The 27269-nt window shown below is 44.6% G+C and overlaps 1 protein-coding gene and 1 long non-coding RNA gene across 2 annotated transcripts in view; both read left to right on the plus strand.

The window, feature by feature from the left end:
- Window positions 1-10968, plus strand: part of LOC142775800 (uncharacterized) — a 12615-nt gene extending 1647 nt beyond the window's left edge. The window contains exon 2 of the long non-coding RNA XR_012887029.1: window positions 10375-10968. This is a non-coding gene — a long non-coding RNA (uncharacterized LOC142775800). The remainder of the gene's footprint in view (window positions 1-10374) is intronic.
- Window positions 10969-23242: 12274 nt separating this feature from the next.
- On the plus strand, window positions 23243-24155 carry LOC142776994 (uncharacterized). The gene has a single exon (XM_075881298.1). The coding sequence runs from the start codon at window positions 23362-23364 to the stop codon at window positions 23863-23865; it is 504 nt and encodes a 167-aa protein (XP_075737413.1). The 5' UTR covers window positions 23243-23361; the 3' UTR covers window positions 23866-24155.
- The last annotated feature ends 3114 nt before the right edge of the window (window positions 24156-27269 follow it).

The raw sequence follows: 27269 nt of genomic DNA on the forward strand, positions 1-27269 counted from the left end.
GGTTTCTGAAGCTCACGTGGTCTTTTCGGGGCTTCCGTGATCGACCAACGTTTGACCAAGAGACGATGTTATGTGAAGACGTGAATGTTACGTCATGGTGGACTGTCATGGCTTGAGTATGGTGACTTATATCATCACGTGATGCTTTTTGGCATCACTTACGTTGACGCCGCTGATGCCGGCAGTCAATTTTCGTGTTTGATGAGGTATCGTGTTTAAAGCTTTCGCATTAGAAAATAGGAACAAACGAAATTGCTCGCGCACACCTCACATTAGGTGCTCGTTGAGAAACCAAATGTGGATTAATCTCTCTAGATGAGCTTGATGTAGATAGATAGATAGATAGATAGATAGATAGATAGATAGATAGATAGATAGATTTCAGCCTTCAAAAAAGTGCGCCACGCATATATGTACCTTTCACGTGTCGCACGTATGCAGAGTACTATACACGCTTGCGCACAACACACGAGCACTTCGGCGTATATATATATATATATATATATATATATATATATATATATATATATATATATATATATATATATATATATATATATATATATATATATATATATATATATATATATATATATATATATATATATATATATATATATATATATATATATATATATATATATATATATATATATATATATATATATATGTTCATTCGACCGACTTTTGCTCGTCTGAGGTGTTTGTTCATCCTTCACCATCTGATGTTGTCATCCGTGAGTACGCAGTCCGTGCCAGAAATTTCAAGGGTTCCCCGGTCTATACTGTTTCGGCAACCCTCCTTCAGGCACATTGTCGTTTATTTTTTTCTTTTCATTTTTCTTTTTTTGTCAAAACTGTTGTCGCGTTCATGATTTTTCTTCCGTGCTGTAATTTTTTTGTGGAGTTGTGAGCCCTTACTACGAGAAGCAGTCGCTGCTTCTGGGCCAATCAATCAACTGTGTACTCGAGTTCCCGGAGAAAGGGTATGCACTGGAGGGATAGCATGTAGCAAAATGCTTCAGTAGAGGCGATGGAGAGTGGCATTAGAAAGGGTCGTCATAGCAACGTGCTTTGCTCACCGTCGTCGCGTCCGGCTGGAATCGTATGTCTGTAACCAAAAGCGGTCGGCTCGTGGGCGTAGAACAATAACCATACGTTGATGAACGCAGCTCGACCGAAGGATGCCGTTCAAGGGCAGCAGTGATATACATGCAGAGTGCACACTTGCGCAATGACCATGCATCTCACTTTAAAGGGGCCTTGACAGGGTCATTCAGTCAGAGGGTCTATTGTGCCTATGCCATATATAAAAGATGGGCTGTAACAAAATATTTCAGTGCAAATAAAGTCGCCGGCTATAAATGCCAGCCTCCGCCGGCAGCCGCCTCTTTGTCATATGCGACGACATGCGGAGCCGTCGTCTTCTGTCGAAGTTTCAGTCGCTGAAAATCGTTCACGTTCAATGCCAAGCTGAAGAAAGCTAAAATATCTCGATTTAACGGGCGGCTGACCGGGAAACGAAATCGTTCGACGGAATGCGGACGCTCACACAGCAAGCAGCTCGCGAGTGCGGTGGTGTCATCCATGCAACTCTCGGGTGCTCGCGTGGTTGAATGAAAATATAAGTTTGGTGTAGACCGATTGCATTGAAATATCGCAAGCTTGTTTGCGAACACACAAAGATTAGCCCGTAACACGCAGATTATGACTAAAAGATGGATGTCATGGCCTCTCGAAACACAAACCTGCAAGCATGCGACGCACAGACCTTAGCTCGAGAGTGGTCACATTGCTGCTATCGACACAAGTGGTCATCGACGCAAGCGGATGATTGAGAATGGAGTGTATATGCCGAAGAACAGAAAGCTGAGTGTTTAGTTTTCACGCATAAACTAAAGACGACGCAGTACGCGTAAGATTGCCGTATATCGATGCGTTCCAACGGTATTTTTTTTGTAATTCAGTCATTGAAAGAACACGAACGGCCGCCATTGGGTATTCTGTGCTCATAGCTATCTCTGCCTGATGTTGTAGTAAACTGGACTTGCAGAAGAAAAGCAGAGCCCGCGTGGCCTATGCACGTGGCTCCTCCAGGAAGGGCAGGCCTCGATGCCGAAAGAGACAACGAGCCGGCCTCCATCGGCGGCTGGAAAGTGGCGCGCGCTCGTCGGGATCGGGGCCAACGTGTCGCTGAAGGATTCGGTGCTGTGCCGGGTTGCCTCCAAGGCCAGAGAGGCATGGGGAACGCGCGCGAATTGGTGCGTCGCCAAGGCGGCTAGGTCCAACTTCGCCGCTGTCTGAAAGAGGGGGGTCGCACCGCGCGCCGGGGGGAGGCCAGAGCACGCCGGCCGCATAAATGTATGAGAATTAAGGCGAAACCTGCTTATCTCTGGTGCGGCCAACGTGTACGGGGGATGCAGCAATCTTCCAAGGTCGATGGGGCGGCCATCTTTAGAGATTCCACTCCCGCTGCGCATATATATGTGTGTGTGTGTGCGTGTGTGTGTGCGTGCGTGTGTGTGCGTGCGTGTGCGTGCGCTGCCGCCGCCGACGCGCTTATTTATCGTCGCTGGCTCGTGAAAAAAGCCGCGCGCGCATTCCCAACCTGGGAGCACCGGCGGCCCACTCCCGCGAGTCGCCGCAGCGCAGAAAAACAGCGAGCGCGCGGAATGTCTCCGGCGCCCGTGTGGCTTGCGCGGAGGCCGTCAACGCGTGTCGGCCGACTCTGATAGTTGACGTGCAACTCATTAATTACAAGTACCTGGTTAGCGTGCGTGTGCAGTCGAACGCAGTCTTGAGCGCTTTCCGAACGCAGTGACGGTCCTTCTTGTCTTGTCGTTATGTGCAACCACTACACGACAGCTTCAGTGATCATGTATCGATACCTTGTAGGCCTACTACTGAATAAGAAGATAATGGCACGCACACGTATCGTGTATTTCTACTAGATTATACTTGCATTGTCTCGTAAAAATGTGACGTTTCTGGATATTTTATCCAGTGTAAAGAATTAGGTAAGAATGATAATTTAACTTTAAAACACGTGTTTCTGCGCAAGTGTGCAGGAGGCCAGTATATGTATATAAGATTGGACAAATCATTGACATTTATATACACCCTTCGAAATATCCTTTTACTCTTTCAGGCACTGCAACGAATTCGCTAGCCTAGACCACGTGCTCTTGCGTTGCCCCTCGTTACGGGGCGGGCACCAATCCAACGAAGGCAAGTAGCTATCCGCTATCAAAAGCCCTGATGTAGATCTCAACTGCGGGCTGTCCAGAGGGCCCACAATGCGGTGATCGGGCTTGGCCTGACTGTCCCAACGAGAGAGCGACCCGTTACGCGTTGAGTGGGGCCCCTCAGGACTTATAATACATTTTCGCATCCATCCGCGCATCTTACTCTTTGTTCTAAAAGTTGCTCTCGCGCATCGCCAAACGCTATAGCCTTTTTTATGCCACTTATGTTACGGATATCCGCGTTATTTTTATTTCCCCTTCAGGACCGGCTTTCGTCTTTATGCGCCTTCGAATATGCTGCGTTTACACTTTTTGATTTCTTCATTTTTCTTGTACATCTACCACAAGGAGGGCGTAGATAGGCATCAAATTTCTGTTCTGTACATTAAGAAAGAAAGCAAAATATTACGAGCCTACAGCTGCAGTAGTTTCTAAATCCATCTAGCCTTCAAGCACAGCTTTTTTCTTTCTTTTTTAGCGCACGTCGGCCTTATAAGGTTCTGCCTAAACCCGGCACGACCGCACAAAAACCACTTGCGACTTTCATTAGACATAGTTACGTGTTGTTTGGAGTTTCTGTTTTCTCTCTTATAACGTATATCTATACTTTTATACCACTCGATCGAACGAAAGCATTCTATGTAACGTTATATAGAACCACATCTGTCCCCACTCATTTTACTTTTCACTTTAGGCATGTTAAACAGCGCAATTAAAATATTTATAGAGTGATGTTACATTCATTACTTTCACTTTTATTTCTTCTTGCACTGCTGTACAAGCGTGTCTTTATTTTGTATGTATACGCTAATGAAAAAAAAAAATGTCTGCATCGATATGTGGCCTTAGATACATTAATTCGTGTGGTCTGCTGTCTGTCGGCTCTGCCCTTCGAGCCCAATGAGACTTCAGCAGGCCAATTTTGTATCTATAGGCATCTCTTTGAAAATTCTAATGAGTTATTATTATTATTATTATTATTATTATTATTATTATTATATCCGAGAGAGAGACTACGCTCAACCAACAGCTAAGTTTTTTTGTTATTTTATTATGTAGGAGCAGTCAGTTTCGGGCATTCATCAAGCATATCACTGCTATATGTGTATAGCATTGTATACGTACCGGGGTGCACCCATATCAACATGCGATTGCTTGAGCAGCTGCGCTGAAGCTTCTCGGCAAATATAACAGCTCATGCAGCAAGAACAAAACTTACGAAACGGGCATTCGTGAGTGCTCGCTTCAAGGATATTAAAGTGAGCGCTGTTAAAAGTGATACGAAGGGCAGCTGTCTAGCTGCATGCCACGTCAAACGTTACTCGCGTCTGCATATACAGTGCGTGGGCTCGGCATTCGAAAGCAACTATCGTGAAGTAAAGCTTTAAAGCCACATGCACTGCACGGTGCTGTGCCGCCCCCCCCCCCCCCCCGAGCGATATATGAACGCAGCTGTGCGCTTGACGTGCGTGCAAGCACTGTCACCTCGGGAATGCCGAGTGCGTCCTTGTGCGTCTTGTGTCAGGTGATTTCTGCGCGGGATAAACGTAGTGCAGTGCGGCGGCGGCGCCTATATCTGTCAGAAACAAGTTGCAGTGTGCCAAAGCCCCTTGTGTAGGATAGGATAGGCGTATACACTGTTACAGCACGCCGTGGTCATCAGTTTTAGTATGGATAGTAAATCGTGCACGTTTTCATTGCTTTTGGCCTGTTAAATACCGTGTTATGTAGAAAACCAACATGCCGAGCTGGGTGGACAAAAGGCCTTCAATTTCTTGAGATTTTAATTTCAACCAGGCCCCAAACTGCACACTGTTGCTTTACGTCCTGCAACTGAAATGCCACATATGTAGGCGGGGATATGAATGTTTACGGTTTCAAAAGCTCCCCTGTTGTGTTCAACCTTGGTCACCTCAGTACAGAAAGCCATTTGCTGCATCTGGGCCTGGTTCACCAAATTGCTTCAGAACCTCGTCTCCGAGTACAGCCGTCTACGACTTTTGGGTATTTTGGGTCTGTGATTCATGCGTGGCGAAAGCCGTGTTCGCTTTCCCGCCGTGTTGCGTGATCTTTTAAAGGGAGATTCTGTAAGAATATTGCACCGTTAACGTAGAAACGTATTTGAAGGCGTCTTACTATCACCATGTCCCGTAATTTTGCGTATATTTTTGAAAGCACCTGATTGTATTTTTTTTACTTTCCAATTGGTAATGTATCATTTTAATATTGATAGATGTTTCGTTCGGAGATCCTCTGAACTCGTCTCCTTTTTTGTACCCCTCCCCCTAGCTTTTTACTAAGTGAAATTTTTACATGAAATAACCCTTTATACTAACTGACCATTTATGATTAAAACCTATCAGGCACCACAAGAATTATCGAAACCCGCTCATTGCCTGCTCACAAATAGGAGTTTATAGTATACCACTTCCATACGTGTAAAAGTACTTCCATTAGCCGGACAGGAAGATGTAGGCCCATTAAATTCCCACCTAAAGTAGCAAAAACAAAACGTTGCACATCATCGTGTGCACCTATCAACTAATTGAAATTGATCTATGGTTGTCCACCGCTGTTTAAGAACTGTATCTTAATGAGGCACAATGCATAATGCTTAAATCTCGCCATGAATTATATATATAGGCAAATATCATAATACGCGTAGGGCCAAATGTGATCAGCGCACCACGCAGCGTTGGAATGTGTAAATGCTGGTGGGACTTTGAATAAATATTACTTGTGGAACCACAAATCTCCCGTTTGTGTTATCATGCTGTGTGCGCATCGCTGTGTCCCACCTGTTTTCAGTATAGCGCAACGCGAAACTGTAGCCCAAACAATAACACTCTAAATCCTGGAAACATATATGACTATAACAAGATATCAAAGCGTTTTGTTTGCGGGAGTCAGTTTGTTACCTCTTTGTGTTTATCCGAGAAAGATCTATACAAGAAGCCGTATTATGTAATTCTGACCGAGCGAATTTCATAAAACGCATGCAGTTTTGCCTTATCAAATAGCTTTGCGTATAGATACTATTACGTGCGGCTTTATTCATCGCTAGTCCGGCAGCAGAAGATTTGATTTTTTTTTCTCGAATGTTGTGGCCCGAAAACATGTATCAATGTCGACCGATCTCTGCGGCCCGATGGCGGAAAGGTATACGCCGAGCCCTGCTTTTATGTGCTTTCCAAAATTTTCAAAAGCGTCCATCAGCATCATGGACCATGTGCGTCGCCAAAATGTCTGGAGTAACATTTTTTTCTTCTTCTTCTCCATGAGTCACGGTATACTCCCGAATGAGATGCCTTACTGTATTTAACACATGATAGGTCTCACCTCCTTTGAAGCGTATTTCATTTTTCAATCTTACTATATATTTTGATTTGCGAATGACTGCGACATTTACAAATTGAGCAGTCGTTTATGCTAGTTAGGTGGCATTGCTTTTTTTATATAATGAATTTTCCCGTTCTAGAATGGTGATCTATCAAATCATTGATCTGTCGATATATGACAACGTGCGCGTATTGGCTGGTTTTTTTTTTCTCACTCAAGTAACTTAGCTCATAATAATTTCGCGCTATTGCACCTACAGGCGTAGATACAGTAACTATACCTATATGGCCATGATACCAGGTATTTCCATCTTGTACAAATCACGTGCACTGAACGTTGCGAACCACACTATATTCAACAAACAAGTTTAAAGCAAGTCCGCGGTAGCTAAAAATACGGGTATTTAAGACTACACAAAAGACGCTTTAATAAATGCAGCACCTTGCGATGAAAAGAAACAATTATTGCCAATGGGAGGCGTTTGATGCCGTCATCCGGTTTTGGACGCTCTGTTGTAGCTGTAGAAAGAGAGCGCTTGCTTTGCTGTATGTGTGACGTTGCCAAGTTTTTTTGTTTTTTTGCTAGAGATTATTCACGCTGGTTTGAGTGCCAAGAGAGGATAGTTGCTCTTCAGTATGGTCTAAGTAATTGAAGAAATATGTATTCATATCTGTGTAATAACGTGAAGTTTTATCAATAGATGCGGGAATTCGCATACGTGAAAAGAAACAAACAAACAATCAATACATAATGAACTCAGTAAATAAATAAATAAATAAATAAATAAATAAATAAATAAATAAATAAATAAATAAATCATTTTGTTGCGGCTTAGTTGAACTACATAGAAACAAAGAAAATGATAAAATACACAGAGCAAGACTTGAACAACACAAGCGCTGACTGACAACCGTGTGCTTTATTCAAAGGCAACGAAAAAAAAGAAGGAAAGAAGAAGAAAAAGAACATGCGCCCGCAATTTATGCACAGGACAAAAAGACTGCAGGCGGGTAACATCATTAAGTCTTATCCCAGTAAATCAACTCGCAGTCGAGCAACGCAATGGACGGTGTGCTAACACACACGTCGCCATTTTAGCAGAAGCTTCAGCTATAGACCTCTCTTATGCGAGAATTATTGTATCCAAAAAACGGTGGTCACGCGTGTGCAGCCACACGCAGCGCAGTGGGCAGCCAAATTGGAATACGGTGTATATTCTTGAAAGAGCTGTGGCACTCACGCAGGCGATTGTTGAGGCAACGCCCCGTTTGCCCCACATAAACCTATATATATATATATATATATATATATATATATATATATATATATATATATATATATATATATATATATATATATATATATATATATATATATATATGAAACATCACGGCGGAAGAAAACGTATTCACACTCAAGGACAACTTATCAATTCTGGCACATAGGCTGTTTAGCTTAATATTTAGTTGTTAGTGGGAAAGTGCACATGAACACTGAACTTATATGGTATATATGCGTACATATATACCCCATAAAGTCCACAAGTTGGGGTGGGGGAGATGACCACCGCTTTATATCAGCTGGTTGATCATCGGACGCGTTATTCGAAGAACACAGGTTCGGTCCCTGGCAGCGGCAAGTTGTCTTTACGTACACTTTTCTTTCTTCACGTTTACGTTGCAATTACTAACTATGACATGTCCCATACCTTGCTTGGCATTACTGCCTGTTATTTTTCATGGATATTCCTGAGGGAACGCATACGTCAAGATTTGGGGAGTGCCGAAACGTGTTGTCCGTTAAAAAAAATTAGATAAAAAAAAGGTTTAGCCTGGCGTAACACCGAATCAGTGGATTGAGCAGAACCCACGGTACGGATTCGAGCAACTAAAGATACCCGCGAGCTCAGTCTATATACCGCGTTCCCGAGGCTATAGTTGGTCCAGCGAAATCAAGATGGCCGGCTTCCCGCCCCTCCAGAAAGGGAAGAAGCAGCACCAGCGACAACAGCAGCAACGCTCATCGATGTGCTTCTGTGGACATTTTCTTTTCGCAACGAAGCGGCGCGCGTGCCGAAGGAAGGGGGGAGCGCGCCTTGGTGTTGTTGTTTGTGGCGTGCGCGCGTGCGCGCCTCCGCATGCAGCAGCGCAACCATCGATCGCATCGCCGGCGAGCATCCAGGGGATGCTTTGCTGCTGGGGCTGCCTGCCGCGGCCATTGCGCCGGAGACGCTTGGCGACACACCTCGCAGCTGCGAGGGAAGAATGCTGCAGCATTTTTGGCGTTTCGGGGATAGACCGACTTGCCCCTATGTACTGCGTGGTGATGCCTCGGGACACCCATCGTTCTGCAACGGCCCGAGTAAACAAGGCTCGCCTCATTTCGCGCAGAGATGGCGATAAAACGTGTGTGAAGAGGCAGCCGCCACGTTCTCCGCAATCCTTCTCGGACAAGTCGGCTGTATCCCCATATTCTAAAGCTCGATTACATAAAAGCGCATCAAGAACGGGTAACTTACAGCCGGCCTTGGATAGCCTCATTCCCAGTCGGGCCTCCTATACAACTTCATATATACGCCCCTTGAATGTGTGAAGCGATCCAGTAGTATTATTTATCACGGTTGCTTTCGTTCATATATCTTGTCGTACACCTACAAATTTCTTCGTGTCTCACGCCGCTCACAGCCACAATGGTCTCACGTTTTATGCGTTTCCGTGAGCAGACTCTGCATTGGTGAATGTTTTTTAGCTGATTGTCGTAATGGGCTGCTTGTCCAGTCTCGTGTTCCGATGGACATAGCCTACGCATCTTCTCACAAGCTAAGCTTTGCTTCTGAAAAGCATTCAAGTAAAAGCGGAGTTCACTCGTAAATCACCGCTGGCAAACGAAAGAAGAGAAGTGATCGAGCGCAAACGCGGAAGGTTAGCCCAACCGTATACAGTGTGTCTATAGGATGTTATACTCCGGAGTAATTCAGCAGGATAACGTAGCAAGGTTTACGCGACACTTCTCGATAGAATACGCATAGCAAATTGACTTGCGCCAGTGTACGATCGAGTCATGAAAGGCGGAAGCCCTCTAACATTGTTTGAGTCTATTGAGGACATGTATGTCCGTCACAGATTAGAGCATATTTAGGAAGTATGCAATGTCGCTGCAAACGGCAAACCCGAGAACGACTTTAGGTGAAAACAGTCAGTTGGTATGTCTCATTTTAACCTCGAACGACACGCAAAAATATCCGCTGTTAACTGGAAAAATGGAAACTCGTATTGATTATTAGCATCCGCTGTCGAAACAGTCCCAGCATTTTGAGCAGTTTTGTTTCACAGTGGTCATGGATGCGACAGTAAATCAAGACATGCTATTCACAGCAATGTATTAATGCAGAAAAGGAAACCCCATCTAAAGTACCCCAAACGGTACTACGATTTGGCCAAGCGATTAAAGCGCTTATTTTTGTCGGAAGGTGGTTTACTACAGTATTGTATCGTACACCGTTCATGCTCTGCGCCATATCCGACAGCACCGGCCGCTGACTGTGCATGCACTTAGCTTAATGGGCAGTGTGAAGAATGTGGCAGCGATAACAGCATATAACCATAACTCTATACTGAAGTACAGCCTGTCATAACAATTAAACGAATCTTACGCTCCAGGGGCTACAGTTTGTCAATAGATGGCGCATAAAGTTAAGTCAATTTGTGGATTCCGTGCAACCTGTGGACATTGAAACATCAGCGCACAGCGAAATCAGAGTATACACAGCGTGATCCGTTTTCTCACGCAGGCGCCCTCTCAAGACACAATGGTGAAGAGCCGTTCCGGCCAGGCTGCCTCCAGCACACCGGGTCCGGATCTCTTTCTTCTTGCACGGCGGCGTCGGGGAAGCAAGGGTTTGCCGCACGCGGTTCTCCCGCGGGATCCGGGCTCCGATGAGAGGGAAGGGGCGAACAGACACACCGATGTCGTTGACCCCACCGGTGTGTGCACCTCGTCTGGGCCGCTCCTCGGAGGTGAACCGTAGTGACAATAACGCGCTCAATGGTGAAGGAACACGCGGCCCTCCGCCCTTGGGCAAGGTTTTTTTTCTTTATTTTGCCCCCCTTCTCTCTCTTTAACCGCCTGCGTTAATTTGGCCCAGGTGCGCCCGCGAACCACAGAACCGCGCCTGGAACCCGGGCGCGAGAGAGGAAGAGCGGCGTTCGAAACCCAGGTAACCCTTTCAACCCTTCGCGTCCCGCGAGGGCCTTTCACTCCCGCCATTCTCCGCGTGTCCCTGTCGGCCGCCTTTCTGGCCTCCTTTTTTTTTCTCTTGTTCCCTCTAAGTATGGCTTACAAAAAAAAAAGCAGATGACAAAAATATATATGTATACACAGACAACCAATGTGTGTTTCCTTTTTATATCTCCTTTGTGTTATAGGAAAACCGTGCAAGTGATTGTCCTATTGACGTGCCATCGAAGCACCGCCCTTTTCGTGCAGGTCGGCACCACCGAGCTCAAAGCGCTTAGGTGGTTTCCCATGGAACCGTATACATAGGCTGGAGTTCGCGGCTCCTTGGAGAAGAAGGAAAGTAAAGACGAAAGGGTTGGGGAGAGTTGTGTAACAAGCTCGAGGCCACAGCATGAGCGACACAAGCGCGCGTGACATCCTCTGTTGCGCAGCAAAGTCAGCAGCTATACCGCGCGTGCTGCTCATAGTGCACCACACTGGAAAGGACGACCGCATGTCCTGCGCAAGCACGGGACAAAGAACACGGCAACTATACACCGACGTGACTCTCGCATTGCATCGTACCAGCCGCCACTCATGTGGTTACTGGGCTCGACTGCTGACGTCGCGGGATCGAAAACCGGTCGCACTTTGGATTGCGGCAAAAAATGCTGCACGCCCGTGTACTGAGATGTACAACCCGAGGTGGTCTCAATTTCTAGAGCCCTCCACCCTCATAATCATATCGTGATTTCGGGATGTTAAATTCCTGCAATCCTTATTATTTCATCGCATGTAGCAGGCATGATATTCTTTCCGCCGTTCGCTATGCTTAGTTTGTATCTTCTGAAAGCTAGCATAGTAATTTGACCTGTCAAAATGAAACGCCACAGAGACCATACATAATCTCGAGATTTCGCGTGATCTGCAACATCTCACGTGTTGCGTTCATGCTGTTTGGCACTGCGTTCTTTCACTAACGAGTCGGAAGCTATAGGTGAAAAAAGTTGTGTTCTCGAGAGGCATTATAGGACATTTTTAGCTAGCAGCCAAAAGTTGTCAGAGGCATTCGTTCGTCCCGGCATGAAGAAAAAGCAACTGTGTTAACGTGGTTATCATTTAATACGTACTATCCAACATAGTTTCACACTTCACTGAGGTTGCTCGCCATCACAAGCATCGGTTAGCGCCACAGTCGGATTTCATTGTGTCGTTGCGCTGTGTCCTGTGGTGCTGAAGTGGAATATACCAACATACCAAAACGTATACATACACTACATCAAACGAAAATTCGCGATGATTCTGGCAATAATACTGTGACATAGTTTGTGCACTTGGGGTAATAAGGTTAATCACGTATATTGCGCGTTGTTCTCCCAAGAGCAGTAAACGCCACCGAAGGGGGAGCAGACACACCGACCGCTCTGATAGAATGCTCGAACGCAAAGGCTATAGCTGCGTGTTTCGACCGCTGAAATTTTCCAACATTTTTTTTCTCGGGTTTCTACCATGCACTTCGTTAAAAATAAAATAGAGCAAAGTGTCTCGCTTCTCATGTATGACATAATTTGCTTTACATATTGCTGAATACGCTAGAAACGTAATTACATGCACATTTTGTTTATATATCACACTTTTCCCTGTAACATTGCAATATCTTCTGAGAACTCTGCTTACGAAGCCTTTTTTCTCTTTTCCCCATTATTTTCGCTTACCTCCTTGTTTCAGACATGTTTTTACTAGAGAGCTGTGCCTATAAAATGACTGTATTAAAAACTTTGTAGAGACGTGCCCAAACTCATCGCGGGTGTGTTCTTTTTTTGCCCTTTCGCATTGCACTTCATTATTGTACGACTCCATTGGAATGTATAGCTTTATCATGCACATTTGTCTAGAACAATGCATGATGCGTCCAATAATACGACCTCGCGCGTACGCTTCTTTTTCCCCCGCCCCGACCCCCTCATTACGTAACGCCCAACCCAAGGCCCTTAAACTGCAATAAATGACTGATGAGGATGCTAATGACCGGTGAAAATTAGGCTTTTTTACAACATGTCCAACTGGTTATATAGCGATAATGCCGTAATGCGCATCATATTCTTACAAGAATGCTGTAGTGGGATTGGGGCAATATTAAGTCACTTATGAAACGCCGATATTAACCACAGTGAAGCGTAAGTGTCGCCAGAGTTCTCTGAAGGTCAGCAATACATGCGACGTTTCTTTGTTCCCTCATGAAAGCCGGTCAATTTTGGTCTATCTGTCTGTCTGTCTGTCTGTCTGTCTGTCTGTCTGTCTGTCTGTCTGTCTGTCTGTCTGTCTGTCTGTCTGTCTGTCTGTCTGTCTGTCTGTCTGTCTGTCTGTCTGTCTGTCACACAACACACGATTCAGACACCCGGCCAAAGTTTAAGCACTTCCTGAACGCCCAGCAACCGTGAACGAGTGGCTGTGTTCATACTTGTGAACATTGTCGATGAAAAAGCAAATATTACGCCTATCTGAGGCGCAACATCAATACGTAAACATTTGGCGGTGCGTTCCTTTACTAGAAAACACATAGATACGTAATTTTCAGGACCATAGCGTTTCTTACGCTGCGCTGAAAATGCGATGCAATGCATGAAAAAGACGGCCAGCAGAAGACTATCGTCTTTCGACAACATTTGCAGCGAAGCACGCAGACACGCGGCAAATTTTTTGTTCCTTTTACTTGCGACTTCTCTTCTTGCAAGACTTATTTTCTAAAGACAGATTTATTTTCTAAACCATGCTTCCCCCCCCCCTCCTTTTTTTCTGGTTGTCACAAACAGTGCTGAATATTTGGCGAGTAATTTTCTCCAAATATTGTAACATGAAAAAAAAACTATAAGAAAGAAAGAGAGAAAGAAAGAAAGAAAGAAAGAAAGAAAGAAAGAAAGAAAGAAAGAAAGAAAGAAAGTACGGACTCGTTGTACGTTGCGAAGTTGTTACTTTACCAACGAAGCCTTGGGAAGACGCCGTGCTACGTGTTGTGTTTCTGTCGGCTGACTTCTTTCATGGCAGACATTGTTCTGCAAGAAGCATGCGCCGAGGTGATGGCGCTACCTTCCTTGCTTGCTTGAGTGCGTGCGCTTGCACAGACACCCACCGTACGTGAGGCGAACCCGATACGGACCATTCCCGCGCGCCTCGTGCGGCTTAAGTTGAGCGGCCAGCAGCAAGAAGCAGACCCCTCTGGCACCTCGCACACCGGAGCGGTGCCGCCAAGCCAGCTCGAAGGCAGCGGCGGCACGCCACGTGTTTGCAGGCGGCCCTGCCATCGTCTACATTTGCGTGCAGATGTGCACTATGAGCGTGCATCCGATGCTGTTAGCTGTTCATCGATGCTACTTGATGCTACTTAGTACCACAGCGCACATACTTGAGGATCATTCGCGGTCTCACCGCGCTGCTTTTGAGAATCCGATACTCGGTCACGCCGGCGCAACCACGGGCTAAAACGAATATGAGCATTGTTGAAATGAGAAATGTTATTAGGAACTGTCACCCGCATTGGTTTGTCTCGTCAACAACAACAACAACAAAAAAAAAAACGGCTGGACTTGTCGGTTCCTGAAGCCTGTGTAAACGAAAGCGTCAGTTTACGGATTCAGTGAATGATGGGGGACCTCGATGCAAGGGTTAGCCACCAGCACAGTAAAAGTCAGCTGTTGGCTTCTTGTCCAAAAAGAAGAGAGAAGAAGCTTGCCTCTTATTCTCATTATGAGCAAACATCGCACTACAGATAAACACCATGACTGACAGAAATTGGCTTTCTTAATGAATATTTCATAACGTCATAATTAATTACGCTTTTTGTGTGCCTAACTGCATACTCATTCTGTTCTGTAGCCTCGGTGGACTAGTAGTGTGTTTCGTGACAACTGTTGTGATAACAGACACACTTGATACGTATGATAGTGATGATGTTCAAGAAGAAAAAGAAGAGAGAAAGAGAGGTTGATGAAAGATGAGATAAAAAGGACACTATTTTCTGCTTCCCGTCAGCGCCTTTGGGGATTCGGGGAGATGGAAGTAAAAATGAGAGGAAAAAGAGAGAAGAGAAAGAAAAAGTGAAAAGTATGGGAAGAGAGAGTCTTGTCAGTGCAGTCAGTAGCACGAAGCGAAAGCGTTCGTCTTTAAGTCAGCAAGGTCTGATTGATTTGATTGATTTGTGAGGTTTAACGTTCCAAAACCACCATATGATTATGAGAGACGCCGTAGTGGAGGGCTCCGGAAATTTTGACCACCTGGGGTTCTTTAGCGTGCACCCAAATCTGAGCACACGGACCTACAGCACTTTCGCCTCGATAGAAAATGCAGCCACCGCAGCCGCGATTCGATCCCGCGACCTGCGGGTCAGCAGCCGAGTACCTTAGCCACTATACCTGCGCGGCGGGGCTATCGACGCTTTTTCGTCATGGTGCGTTTCCATCTAATGTAACGGAGAAGTTGCCATTTCTTTGCTCTCCACGTGCTATAGGTTTCAGTATCGCGTGAATTGGGGCCTTGAAGTTCTATTACGAATATCTCAAACTGCGTGCGGCTTTTTTTTTGTTTCTGAAAAATTAAGAGAGATATTGTGACGCCCAGCAGAATTTATAATTCCACTGTCCTCAAGTAGCCAATTAAATTAAAGAATTCTTGTTGATTAGTCTTATCAATGTAACTTTAGCAGCCGTGAATGCCTGCTTGACCTGGATGTAACTCCGCATTCCCAACTTACCGCCCCGGGAAAAATCCTGGCCAGCCAACTGGGATCACGCAACGCACGTTGCGTTTACTTCTCATCATATACTAATGACTTCCCCTGTACATTCCTTGGCATTACTGTCTGTTATATCTCATTAATATTGTGTTAAAACACGGAAATACGAGCCCTTAGGTTTACACTTATATATATAATATATATATATATATATATATATATATATATATATATATATATATATATATATATATATATATATATATATATATATATATATAAATATATATATATATATATATATATATATATATATATATATAAATATATATATATATATATATATATATATATATATATATATATATATATATATATATATATATATATATATATATATATATATATATATATATATATATATATATATATATATATATATATATATATATATATATTAGTGGTGTGCGAATATAAAATTTTTCGAATACGAATCGAATACGAATATTCAAGTTCGAATATCGATTCAAATATCGAATATCAAAGGACAAATGCCTCTACAGTAACAATAATTTAAGATGTATTTATCTAAAAAAATACACAACAGCATGTCTGTTAACACACCATACACTGTTATTTGGAACACAATGGAAATAATGACTAGCTGTTATTATGAAACATAATGACTACATGTTATCGTGGAGGAATAGGAGTTGCTCCACATGATCAGGCAGGAGGCGCTCCCTCCGAACAGAGACAACCTCCCCTGCTACTGAAAAGGCACGCTCGCTTGGAACTGAAGTGGCTGGTATGGGCAAGTACTTGGGGCAAAGCTTTGCCAGACTGGGGTATCTGAAGGTGCCCGCAGTCCGCCACCAGTCACATGGGTCGCTTCTTTCTTCAGTAGGGCTTCTTCAGAATACGCTTTAATTTCCCATTCTGAAGTAGACAGTGGTTTACTTGCTACTTGATTATTTGCAAGATCATCAAATGCACTCCAAACATCAGGGGATGGCTGCACACACTATTGTGGCTCCTGCACTTTTGCTGCTGGCTGCACGACTTCCATAGCAGGGCATAGGGCAACATCCTGAAGCACCAGATCTTTCAGCCACACCAACTTTTGTTTGTTGTTTCTGAATACCGTTGACTTGAAGCGTGGGTCCAAAAACATAACCAAGCATGCTTCTTTGTCCTCGGTATATAAGGGGAATCTGATATTGAGAGACCTTGCCAGTTCCTTATGAAAGCATAACACGCTAGAAGAGATCACCGAAGCTCAGGAACGCGTGCAATTGACCCTACTCAAGGCGGGCCGCCATATTCTGCGCGAGCTCGGCTTCTTCTCCTCGAGGGCCAGGGACCCCCCAGAGTTGACTCTAATTCCCCGTGAAATCCGCAACCTTATCACGATCGCTCCCATACCACGAAATGTACACCCCGAATACAACAGAGGCAGGCGCCTTGCGCGGGCGACCGCCGTTCTCAAGCGCATAGACATGAAAGCGGACAACGTCTCGTTCTCGGACGCCGCTGCCTATCGCAACAACCAAGCCTTCGCCGCGGTCGCGGTATCATCCGCGCAGCAGACTCTTAACTCATGATTGATTTGTGGGGTTTAACGTCCCAAAACCACCATATGATTATGAGAGACGCCGTAGTGGAAGACTCTGGAAATTTCGACCACCTGGGGTTCTTTAACGTGCACCCAAATCTGAGCACACGGGCCTACACCATTTCCGCCTCCATCGGAAACGCAGCCGCCGCAGCCGGGAATCGAACCCGCGACCTGCGGGTCAGCAGCCGAGTACCTTAGCCACTAGACCACCACGGCGGGGCGACTCTTAACTCAACCACAATCCTCACCCGAAACTCCGAAGTAGCGGAGCAAGTAGCTATAGCTATAGCTATGCTCGACAGCAAACGGGAATTCATCTACAGCGACTCCAGGCCGGCCATCAAAGCCTTCGAACGCGGAGTCATCTCCGACCAGCCTTATGACATCATGTGCTAGACATGAATGATTGACAGGTACGAACAAATCTGGATAAAAAATTGGCCCCGTATCTGCATTTAATCTGCAAATGTCATCGAAAGACGATACTCTTGCGTGTAAAGAGAGTTAACAAAACATTTATTTGATGTTCTGCTCAGGAAAATCAGTGAATGGGGTTCTGGAGGTGCTGCGTTAGACACTCGAGCGTGCAGCAGAGGCGAACGAGCGTATCAAGTCACGTCACACGTGAGACATGAGCGCCATCTGGCAGTTTTTTTTTCAATAACAAAGCGCGTGGCTCTGAGACGGATATGCGCACCCGCCTCAGAGGTGATAAGATGTAGAACGGAAGGCGACGGGTAGGTACCACCACCGTCTCGTTTTAGAAAAGCGTTGGAAGCACTCGCCTTTTCGTGCAAGCGTTGGATGGTCACTGCAGCGTGATAAGCGCTACGGTCCTTAAATTTACTTATGTATGCCTTTTCTAGTAAAAGGCGCACATGCAGATTATATACGTGTTGTTATAGTGCCCCAGACACGCGCAATAACTGCTTTTTAATCGACAATTGCTTGAGAACGTACGTGGGCGCTGCGGATGGGGTCGGCCGTTTCAAATACCCGATGCTGTTAAGAGTGCACAAACAAACAAATTTACAGAGAGACAGACACACCAAAATTTTTGCGTCGAAGGTCCCCAAGAAAAACTATCGTCTTTAAAAGCGCGCCGGAGAAGTTGGAGCGGCTAGCAGTTCCTGCGCGCGGCGCGCGGCTCTTTCAGTACTATTCGACTGCAGCGCCGCCGCTACGGGGAACGCGGAAGGCATCAGGCGGCAAGGCGTGGTGACGCCACTCAACACTTCTATTACACTCTATCCAAGCAGACAACGTTCGCCGTGCGCAGGAAGCTCCAAAAGCTGAGTTATAAACTGCGATAGTCTTATCTTTCTTAGTAAAAAAAAGTTTTAATCAAAATATATTATAAGATGTTTTACAAATTGCGAAAAGCTTTTGTTCCTAGTTTATTAGAAAAGAAATACCTGTGCTGCGTGTTCCAAAGCCAATAAGGTCAGCTGAAAACGATGACGTCAATATGGCAGATCGTGTCGCTTGGTTTGTTGGCGGTTGAAAACGCGTTTGACCGAGTCGCAGCGATCTGAAAGAATCTCGAGCGAGTCGCAGTTTTAAAGATTTGTAATAAACTACACAATTTACGCATAGAGCTCAAGTTGGTGTCTAAATTACTCTTGAGATTTGGTCTACCGGCCCAATGTGTTAGTGAAAAATTGCCAAAACCGTTTCAGGGTCCCTTTAAATCAAGATTACGTGAAGACGAAAAAAAAAATTCTTTACTGTACAAAACCTTTTCTTTACTGTGCCAGAAATAAAAATATAAATGCCTGAAATAAAACGTAGGCATGCAACAAATCAATGGGAACACATCTTCAAGCAACACTAAACTTGTATAGACTCAATGCATAATCGGTTAGTGCAGCCTTGAATGCTGACGTGTCCTCGCTGCAGGCGATGGAGGTAGGAAGGTGGTTCCACTCTGCGCTGGTGTTTGACAATAAGGAGTCTGAAAAGAACATTAGTGCCACAAAAAGGAATGGAAATTTTTTTACTGATTTTCAAGACTCGATTATGTGTACGGAGGTCCTGAAAGGAGTTCCTGTTTGAATAAATTGTTCTGGTAGATAACTTTTTGAAAACGACAGGGACAAAAAAATTTTTCTGGGAAGTTTAAAATCTGTTTTTCCAAGCACCGATTTCATTTGTGAAACTTTCGGTGTAAGATAATAGTCTTCTTTATTTAAACACGCTGAACAATTTGAAATGATTTTACTATAGTTGTTGATGATTTTGTCCGGAATCCCAAACAGAACAAGCGGATTTGAGCTTGTGTCTAATTAATGTTTTGTACAGCAGTAACTTTAAATGTCCCAGTGCTTTAGAACATTTTCTGCTTATATGTACTCGAGAGATCTGTTGGTATTGTTTCTGATGTACTCATTGTGCGCATGTCACGAAGGTTATTGGGGAGCTGAATTCCGAAATATTTATGCGATGTTACGTACCTAAATTTTAAAATGGGTTTCTATGTCTGTGAGAACCATTGTCGGCTGGAAATAATAATAATAATAATAATAATAATAATAATAATAATAATAATAATAATAATAATAATAATAATAATAATAATAATAATAATAATAATAATAATAATAATAATAATAATAATATTAATAATAATAATAATATACAATTTTAATAATAGGCACAATAAGAAGAGTAAGAAGAAGGAGAAGAAATGTTCACTTTGACGGCATTGCCGTGAGAGGGTTTTAGCCATATTTAGGGCGTCATAATTATCATCAGCACCAGCTAGGCGGTGCGTCAGCTACGTCCTCTTTTTGAAAGGTAAGCCATTTTGATCCGCTGTTATTGGGAAAAACTTTCATTATCCCTCTTGTGATAAAGATGGGCGGAAGGCGAAAGCAATGAGTCGATTGTATTGACCGACTCGAACTAATTCTCCACTCGGCGTGGTTTTGCAGTGTCTCCTTTTGTTTCCGCTCACGATATGGAGCGCCGGTTGAGCAATGCATCGGACGCCGCCATGCAGCAAAAAACGCAGATGGCCCGGTCCTTGCACCTGCCTAACATTAAAATAAAATTTCAGACCTGCAGCGAAAGCACTGCATCGCTGTCAAAGCTCAGCCGTAGCTAAAGCCCAGTCGCTGCGCTGCATGTATGTTTTTTAGATTAAGTAACATGCCTTGCATGAATAATATCATCTGCTGAAACTTTTGGTGCGGGAGCGAGTGAACAAACTTTATTTAACCAGCACATTGTAAACTTTTGGTGTCGTTTGTACTTTTGAAAGACGTCCAGACTATTTTATCTAGTTGGATGACGGGCAGCTGCCGAGTGAAGGAGGAGTATTGCGGCCGTCGACAAGATACCGGTTTGTCTGTAACAAACATGGTCACGTCAAAGCGTGCCAAGAGTAAACGGATACACCACCATAGTTGGTGAAATGCCAGGGAAGGATCGCTCCGGAGGTGTTGCTGTCTATGAAATGCGCGAAGCATGTGTGCAAGCCAGCTAACTTCAATGAGACTAAACATGTTGTTGATACGTACGTGGTGTGAAAGCTGAAAATGAAATCTTGATCATCAGTGTATGTTTATTGCAAATCATAAAAAAAAACTGACACCGAGTACTTCATGCGCACAAACTTGCGGGACAGTGACTCACGTCACACCTGTATTCATTATCGGAGATTTGAATGGGCACATTTTATGTGCCGAGAGAAAATTCTTTCTCCAGCTTCTAATGGAGGGGTTTCTGCTCATGCGCTTCATGAACTGAAGTCACCTAACCGCCGTTCACAGACCTGTGTATGGCGGCTAGGTGACTTGGGTAGGTGATGAACATGAGGATAAAGTATTCCTTTTCAACTGGAATGCGAAAGTCAGTGTGTATACTATTGTTATGACAAATCAGTTAGCAATAAGGTTTCAAAATAGTTTTCGTAAAGCTGCATTTCGGTTAAAGAAACGCATAATAATGTTTTCGAATCAGCCTTATGAGGCATGGAACTTCAGTGGTGATTCGCCTTCGCAGCTTGGAAACGTTTCGCAACTTTTTCAAATTTTTACAATGCTTTTTCATATATTTTTTGTGTCTCCGAGTCAATCATAATGTCTCACTGGGTAAACTGGTGTGCGCACAAAAACAGACAAACGACAGCAGAGAAGAGACAGGGACAAGCGCAGACTTTCAACTAAATTTAATTCTTCGTCAACCTTCAATTTACAGTCGCACAGAACATAGTCAAGTGGTCACGAGGACAGAACCTAATAGTTTACAACAGGCCACGCAAAAAATGACGCTCACTATCAAAAAGCGAAATGGATGTATCACTAACACAGGTATTGCCTCTAGCAGAAATATAAAACGCTTCCATCAGTTCCCGGGCTGTGGTATCAGCACTCCGACCCAAAATCCTAATCTCCGAGAAAATCGGTGAGCACGTGCAAGCTTTGCAATGCGCGGGCAAATGCGTGATCCCGTTATTTTTAAGTGACAGCTCATGTTCCCTTGCACGGTCGTTCACGCAACGCCCCGTATGACCCACGTAAAATTTCCCACAAGACAGCGGTATTTCGTAGACAACGCCCGTCGCACATTTCACATACACAAACGCGTGCTTCTTTCCGCAACCACCGGATCTCTTCTCGCCAGGGAAGATTCTGGGACAAAGTCCAGCCAACTTACGTGGGGCGGAGAACACGATCGGCACACCGTGTCTACTCGCTATCTTTTTGAGGTTGTGGGAAATGCGATGCATATAAGGCATAATGTCTCAGATGTGGTAGTTCTAACTCATTTTTCTACTAGATCCTCAATCGTAGTTGCAGCCCCGTGAAAGTAACGCATGGACCAGCATTTCATGTTCTTAGTGAAGCCAAACACTAGTTCCCTATTGTTCGAACAGTAGCGCCTGATTGCCCTAAGCAGCTTCACGTTCAGAGACGTAGCTATCACACTCGATGCTTGAAAGCCGTCTTCGAAAGTTAATCAAAAATGCGGGACAGCGGCACCCATCATTCTTTAAAAATGGTGGGGACCTACTTTACCTAGTATTCACCTATTGACCCCAATGTTGAAGGGTAATAAATAATAATAATAACATGCAAGATTTTACGTCTCAAAACCACCATATATGTGCTTTCGAGGGACGCCGTAGTGGCGGGCCCAGGAACATTCGACCCTCTCGTGCTCTTTAACCTGCCCTGATATCAAACACTACATCATCCTATGCCATTTCGCTTCTACGGAAATGCGACCGCCGCGGCCGGGATCAATCCCGCGACCTTTGAGTCAGCAGCCTTGTACCCTAGAGCCACTGATCCACCGAGGCAGACGCGTTGGAGTGTATTATCTCATAAATCGATAGTCGCAAAAATTACTCGAGCCCATTTATAACGAGCGGGGTTACGGGTTTTACCACACACTTTTATCGCTTTCTCTCTTCTCTCGTCTCCGCGAGTGTGCTGCAAAGAAAGAATAGAGAAATGGCACTGGCAAAAGCAGTCACGTCAACGGGTGTCATCACCTTGGGTATGCGTCATGAAACGTGATCGTTCTCTCGTGTTACTTTTGTCATTGAGTGTTACTCACTGTGAACTGTTGACAGGCTACAGATTGCTTGCATCCCGAGGGAAGAAGCGCGCCTGGTCAAAACCGCGCATTATTTATTCTTACTATCGGCTGATACCATGGCATGAGAGTTTTTCACAAAAAGACTTACACGGAAGTGTGGCGCCACTGTCTATGCGAACTTCATAAGGGGGCTGGAAATGACGGTATACGTGTCTGCGAGGCTTGTGTTGTTGGTTGTTGAGCGAGGCTTCGGCTCGAAAGCGCATACTATACTGCTTAAAAAAGCTTTTCAAAAACATAAAATTTATTGCTGGATCTCATTTATGCCTCTTATATTTAAAAATAAAAGCCAACTTACCTTGACAGCACAACGAAACGGCGAAAGAAAGAAACAGACGACATAAAAGTGGTGGAGGGAACGCTCGCTTTGTCTTCCGCCTTCAGACGTTCGTTGTGTAGTTTGGGAGTTGCACAACCCGGCCTAATTTCGTACCTCTTGGGCTACCGCTACCACTGTTTCTTGGCCACACAGCCGTGGTGCTATCCACAATAAAAGCACGGTATTGACAACAATGCGCAGTTTTTCAGAAATAGGGACTCGAGGGTAGAATCCGCGGAACACCTGTAATCCGTTATGCTAAGACGCCGCCTGTTTTCTTTTTCCGCAGATGTCATTGGTAGATTTCGTTTGCCGGGAATGCAGCATGCAGTTCAGCGGGCCCGTGCCTTACTGGGGCCACCTGAGGAGCCTGAAACATAAGAAAAGAGTTGAAACCCACAGAATGCTAGTTGAGGTGGCCGCGAGTGAAAGCCCGCTGAACTGCAGCCCGGATGTCAAAACAGGAGCCGGTCCTTCCGCCGCGGGGCAACCGTCGCCCCAGATCGCTTCAAAGCCCTTGGTCTGCGAGTTATGTTGTGTGACCACGACCTGCGAGGACGACCTAATTGCTCACGTTAAGGGCAAAAAGCATAAAAAGACACTACAGAGGAAAGAGGGCCTGAGGAAGCTCGCCTCTGCTGAGATCTCGCCCCTGCCATTGGCCTTGTCATCGCCGCCTACGACATCGCTGCCGTCGGCAACGACGCCGTCGATGTCACCACCGATGTCGACCATGTCAGAGCCACAGGAGCTGAAGGAAGAGAACGGCGAAGTGATTGACCTCTCCTGCTGAGTCTGCGGCATCGAGCAGTTTGAACACATCGGCTACTTGATGGAACATCTAGAGAGCGAGGCGCATCGCGAAAGAAGAGTCAGGTCACTGGATAGTGGAAGCTTGCTACTAATGCCCAAAACTCTTAAATTCAGCATTGAGCTTCTGGAAGTATAGATAGTGACCCGAAAAGATGACGTTAACGGTGCATCTAGAAAACGACCGTGGCCGCACTTTTGCGAAGTTTGTTATCTGTATCCTGGGAGAAGATTGGGGCATGCATTTATGTAATAAATCTTTTTCTCCGTCTAGGATTGTTTTTTTTTGCCATTCTTTATCGTCGTACTCAAAGTAGTCGTAGATAAATTGTTGTGATTAGTTGTGATCGGCCCATCTCGGTCTGCCTGCCAGGTTCGGCGGTCATTGGTCACTTTTTAGCATTCCTTCTAGCGACCAAAGTGAGCCCTCGTTTCGGCAGCCTCTGCTTCTGCACGAGCTTGTACGGCAGCCAGGCTGATAGTTGGTGAACTGGTGAGCCGTGATGACGAAGAGCGTGAGGAGGGGACTGAGAAGGAACGCCTCGATGGTGTCTCGATGGTGTTTATCAAGCGATGTTTTGATGAGACAACGCGGCAACGGTCAAGCTTCGTTCCTGCCCACGAGGTCCCGCATAGTGAACGTGTGGTAGTCAGTACGTTACGGCGGCATACAAAAAGCGTGCAATACGTTTACACGAACGTCAACTTTGCTGCTGATTGTTGAACGTCGCTGGCCGACATAGTGCTTCCGTGCACTTCTGACGCTTATCGCCCCTCTGGGCAACGTTTTAATATCTGTGAAACCAGCGGAAATATTAAAGAAGAGTTATTTTCCGCATGATAATCTAATCAAATATTCGATATTGTCGAATATTTGAAGTGATTCGAATATTTGAACTTTTCGAATACACTTTTTGCGAATCGAATACGAATAGTGCGAATTTAATATTCGACGAATATTCGAAACTTTCGAATATTCGCACACCACTAATATATATATATATATATATATATATATATATATATATATATATATATATATATATATATATATATATATATATATATATATAACATGCTTTGAGTAGGAGGTGACCTTAGCCTAAGCCTGGCGTACAATCAGTCGTGATTTCCTGGCTGTCACACTGGTTCCGCTCTCCCCGTTAACTACTACAGCTACAATAGGTATCCATGGTCACAAGGGCATGTATATTAAATGATTATACATGGACGTTAATCGTTCGGATGGAGGTATATCACCAAGCGCCAACGTGGATGTGTCTACATTAAATGATGCTTAGCTGTCAAACACCAACCGACATACTATAAGCTCTATTTAGCGTACCCCGTGATACTGTATACCGACACTCTATAAGCACCATTTAGGTATTGCACCATTTAGTTACTGTTAGGTTACTGTTATTGCACCATTTAGTTGCTATTAAGCACCATTTAGTTACCGTAAAACGATATTCTATAAGCACCATTTAGTTATATGGGCAACCAACTGGAAGAGCAGCCCCACCGCGGTGGTTTAATGGCAAAGGTCTTCGGCTGCTGACCGGCAGGTGATCGGATCGCGGCTGCGGCGGCTGCATTTTCTATGGAGGCGAAAAAGCTGTAGGCCCGTGTGTGTGCTCAGGTTTAGGTGCACTTTAAAGAACCCCAGGTGGTCGAACTTTGCGGAGCCCTCCACTACGGCGTCTCTCATAATCATATGGTGGTTTTGGGACGCTAAACCTTATATATCCATCAATAAAAGCCTTGAACACTGCTCCATAAATCAACTTAACGGATGGCACTTAACCGTATAATTGACATTAACCTGACGTGACGGCTGTGCCGTATAGCAGCACATATGTAATGTTTATAAAATTGAATAGCCCACACTGCAACCACAACTGACGTTTCACGAACTTAATGATCAATTTGAAAAGTAGCTCCGAAACAAGGCGTGGCTTCTTTGTAGAGTACTTGATTGCCACGCACAATACTGGGGATCGATTCCTACTGAAACCCTGACGTTTATTATTTGCATTCGTTGGGTCAACGCTGCCGATGCCAGCTTTTCTTAACGCTCACGCGGTAATATTACCCTTGTCTGTTGACGCCGTTGCTGGGTAGATATAAAGTGTCAATAACCGGCGGCACATACTCGCATACCTATATATGTCACATACCCACGCACGGGTATGTGCCACACGTCTGGCAGGAACATGGTTTGACGACGTACGTGACAGGATTATTACATTATTCATGCCGCGACCTCGTTAATTGCTGCAATCACTTCTCTGTTGTTCACTGCGATTCCTAGCCATATTCTTCAAACTCTCTTACCCTGACATACTAATTTCAGTTTACCCCAAGTCAAGAAGATCACGAGAGCACCCAGACGTAGGCGGATAGATAGATAGATAGATAGATAGATAGATAGATAGATAGATAGATAGATAGATAGATAGATAGATAGATAGATGGCCAAACGTCTGCAGTATGCAAAGAAGTCATTCGCATTTAATAGGGCCATCTAACAATGATAACGTACATTTTATGATGTTTATGCGTATGAGCTGCATCCGGGATCGGCTCTTCTACGAAAGTGCGACGATTAAATTTGAGGACACCGTCATTGGACGTCTCATTCTGAGGCCACAGAGACGTCGCATTGACGTCATGGTGACAAATATTCTGGTGATATGTCATGCCACAATGACATCCTGGGGTGGCGTCGTCATATCATAATGATTTTTTAGAACAGTCACGTTGACGCTGACGACAACTTTTCGTTATTATGGGACATATAAAGCTTTCACCTTAATAACACAAGCCGACTGCCGTCGAAAAATTTAGGAGCACCTTCACGCCACGAACCGAGACGACGACAGAGATAAAAAAAAAATCCTCCAAACAACAACAACAAACCTAGGAGGTTTGATGTATTATCTTGAGTTTTTTTTTGTTTTGTGCTGCAGTGTTGACATTGGAGCAAAGACAGTCCCGATTCTTACCTCTCCAGGAATGTAACCTCCATATATGTCGCGCTGCTCGTCTACATTTTTCACTGATGAATGACGAGGGAAACGTCGAAGTTACCCTACGTCACCGCCCTACTACCCTATACGCTGTCGGAACAATATCGAAAATACCTTCAAAATATGGTTATTACCCTTCGGTTGGCAACCATGTCGCACACTCGTGTTGCTCCGCAAGTAAAATGGCAGCTTTCTGATGATTTAAGGTTTGTTCACTCTCATCCTTAACGCGTGTACACTATTTTGCATACAAAAATGGCAATGGGAGAAACATTTCCATGGTTCAGTATACATTTGTGTGCCATACTGCGAGTATATTTTTTGTTGGAGAAATAAACAGCGCGTCTGCGGCCTC

Source organism: Rhipicephalus microplus, chromosome X (genome assembly GCF_043290135.1).
Source record: "Rhipicephalus microplus isolate Deutch F79 chromosome X, USDA_Rmic, whole genome shotgun sequence".
Taxonomy (NCBI): domain Eukaryota; kingdom Metazoa; phylum Arthropoda; class Arachnida; order Ixodida; family Ixodidae; genus Rhipicephalus; species Rhipicephalus microplus.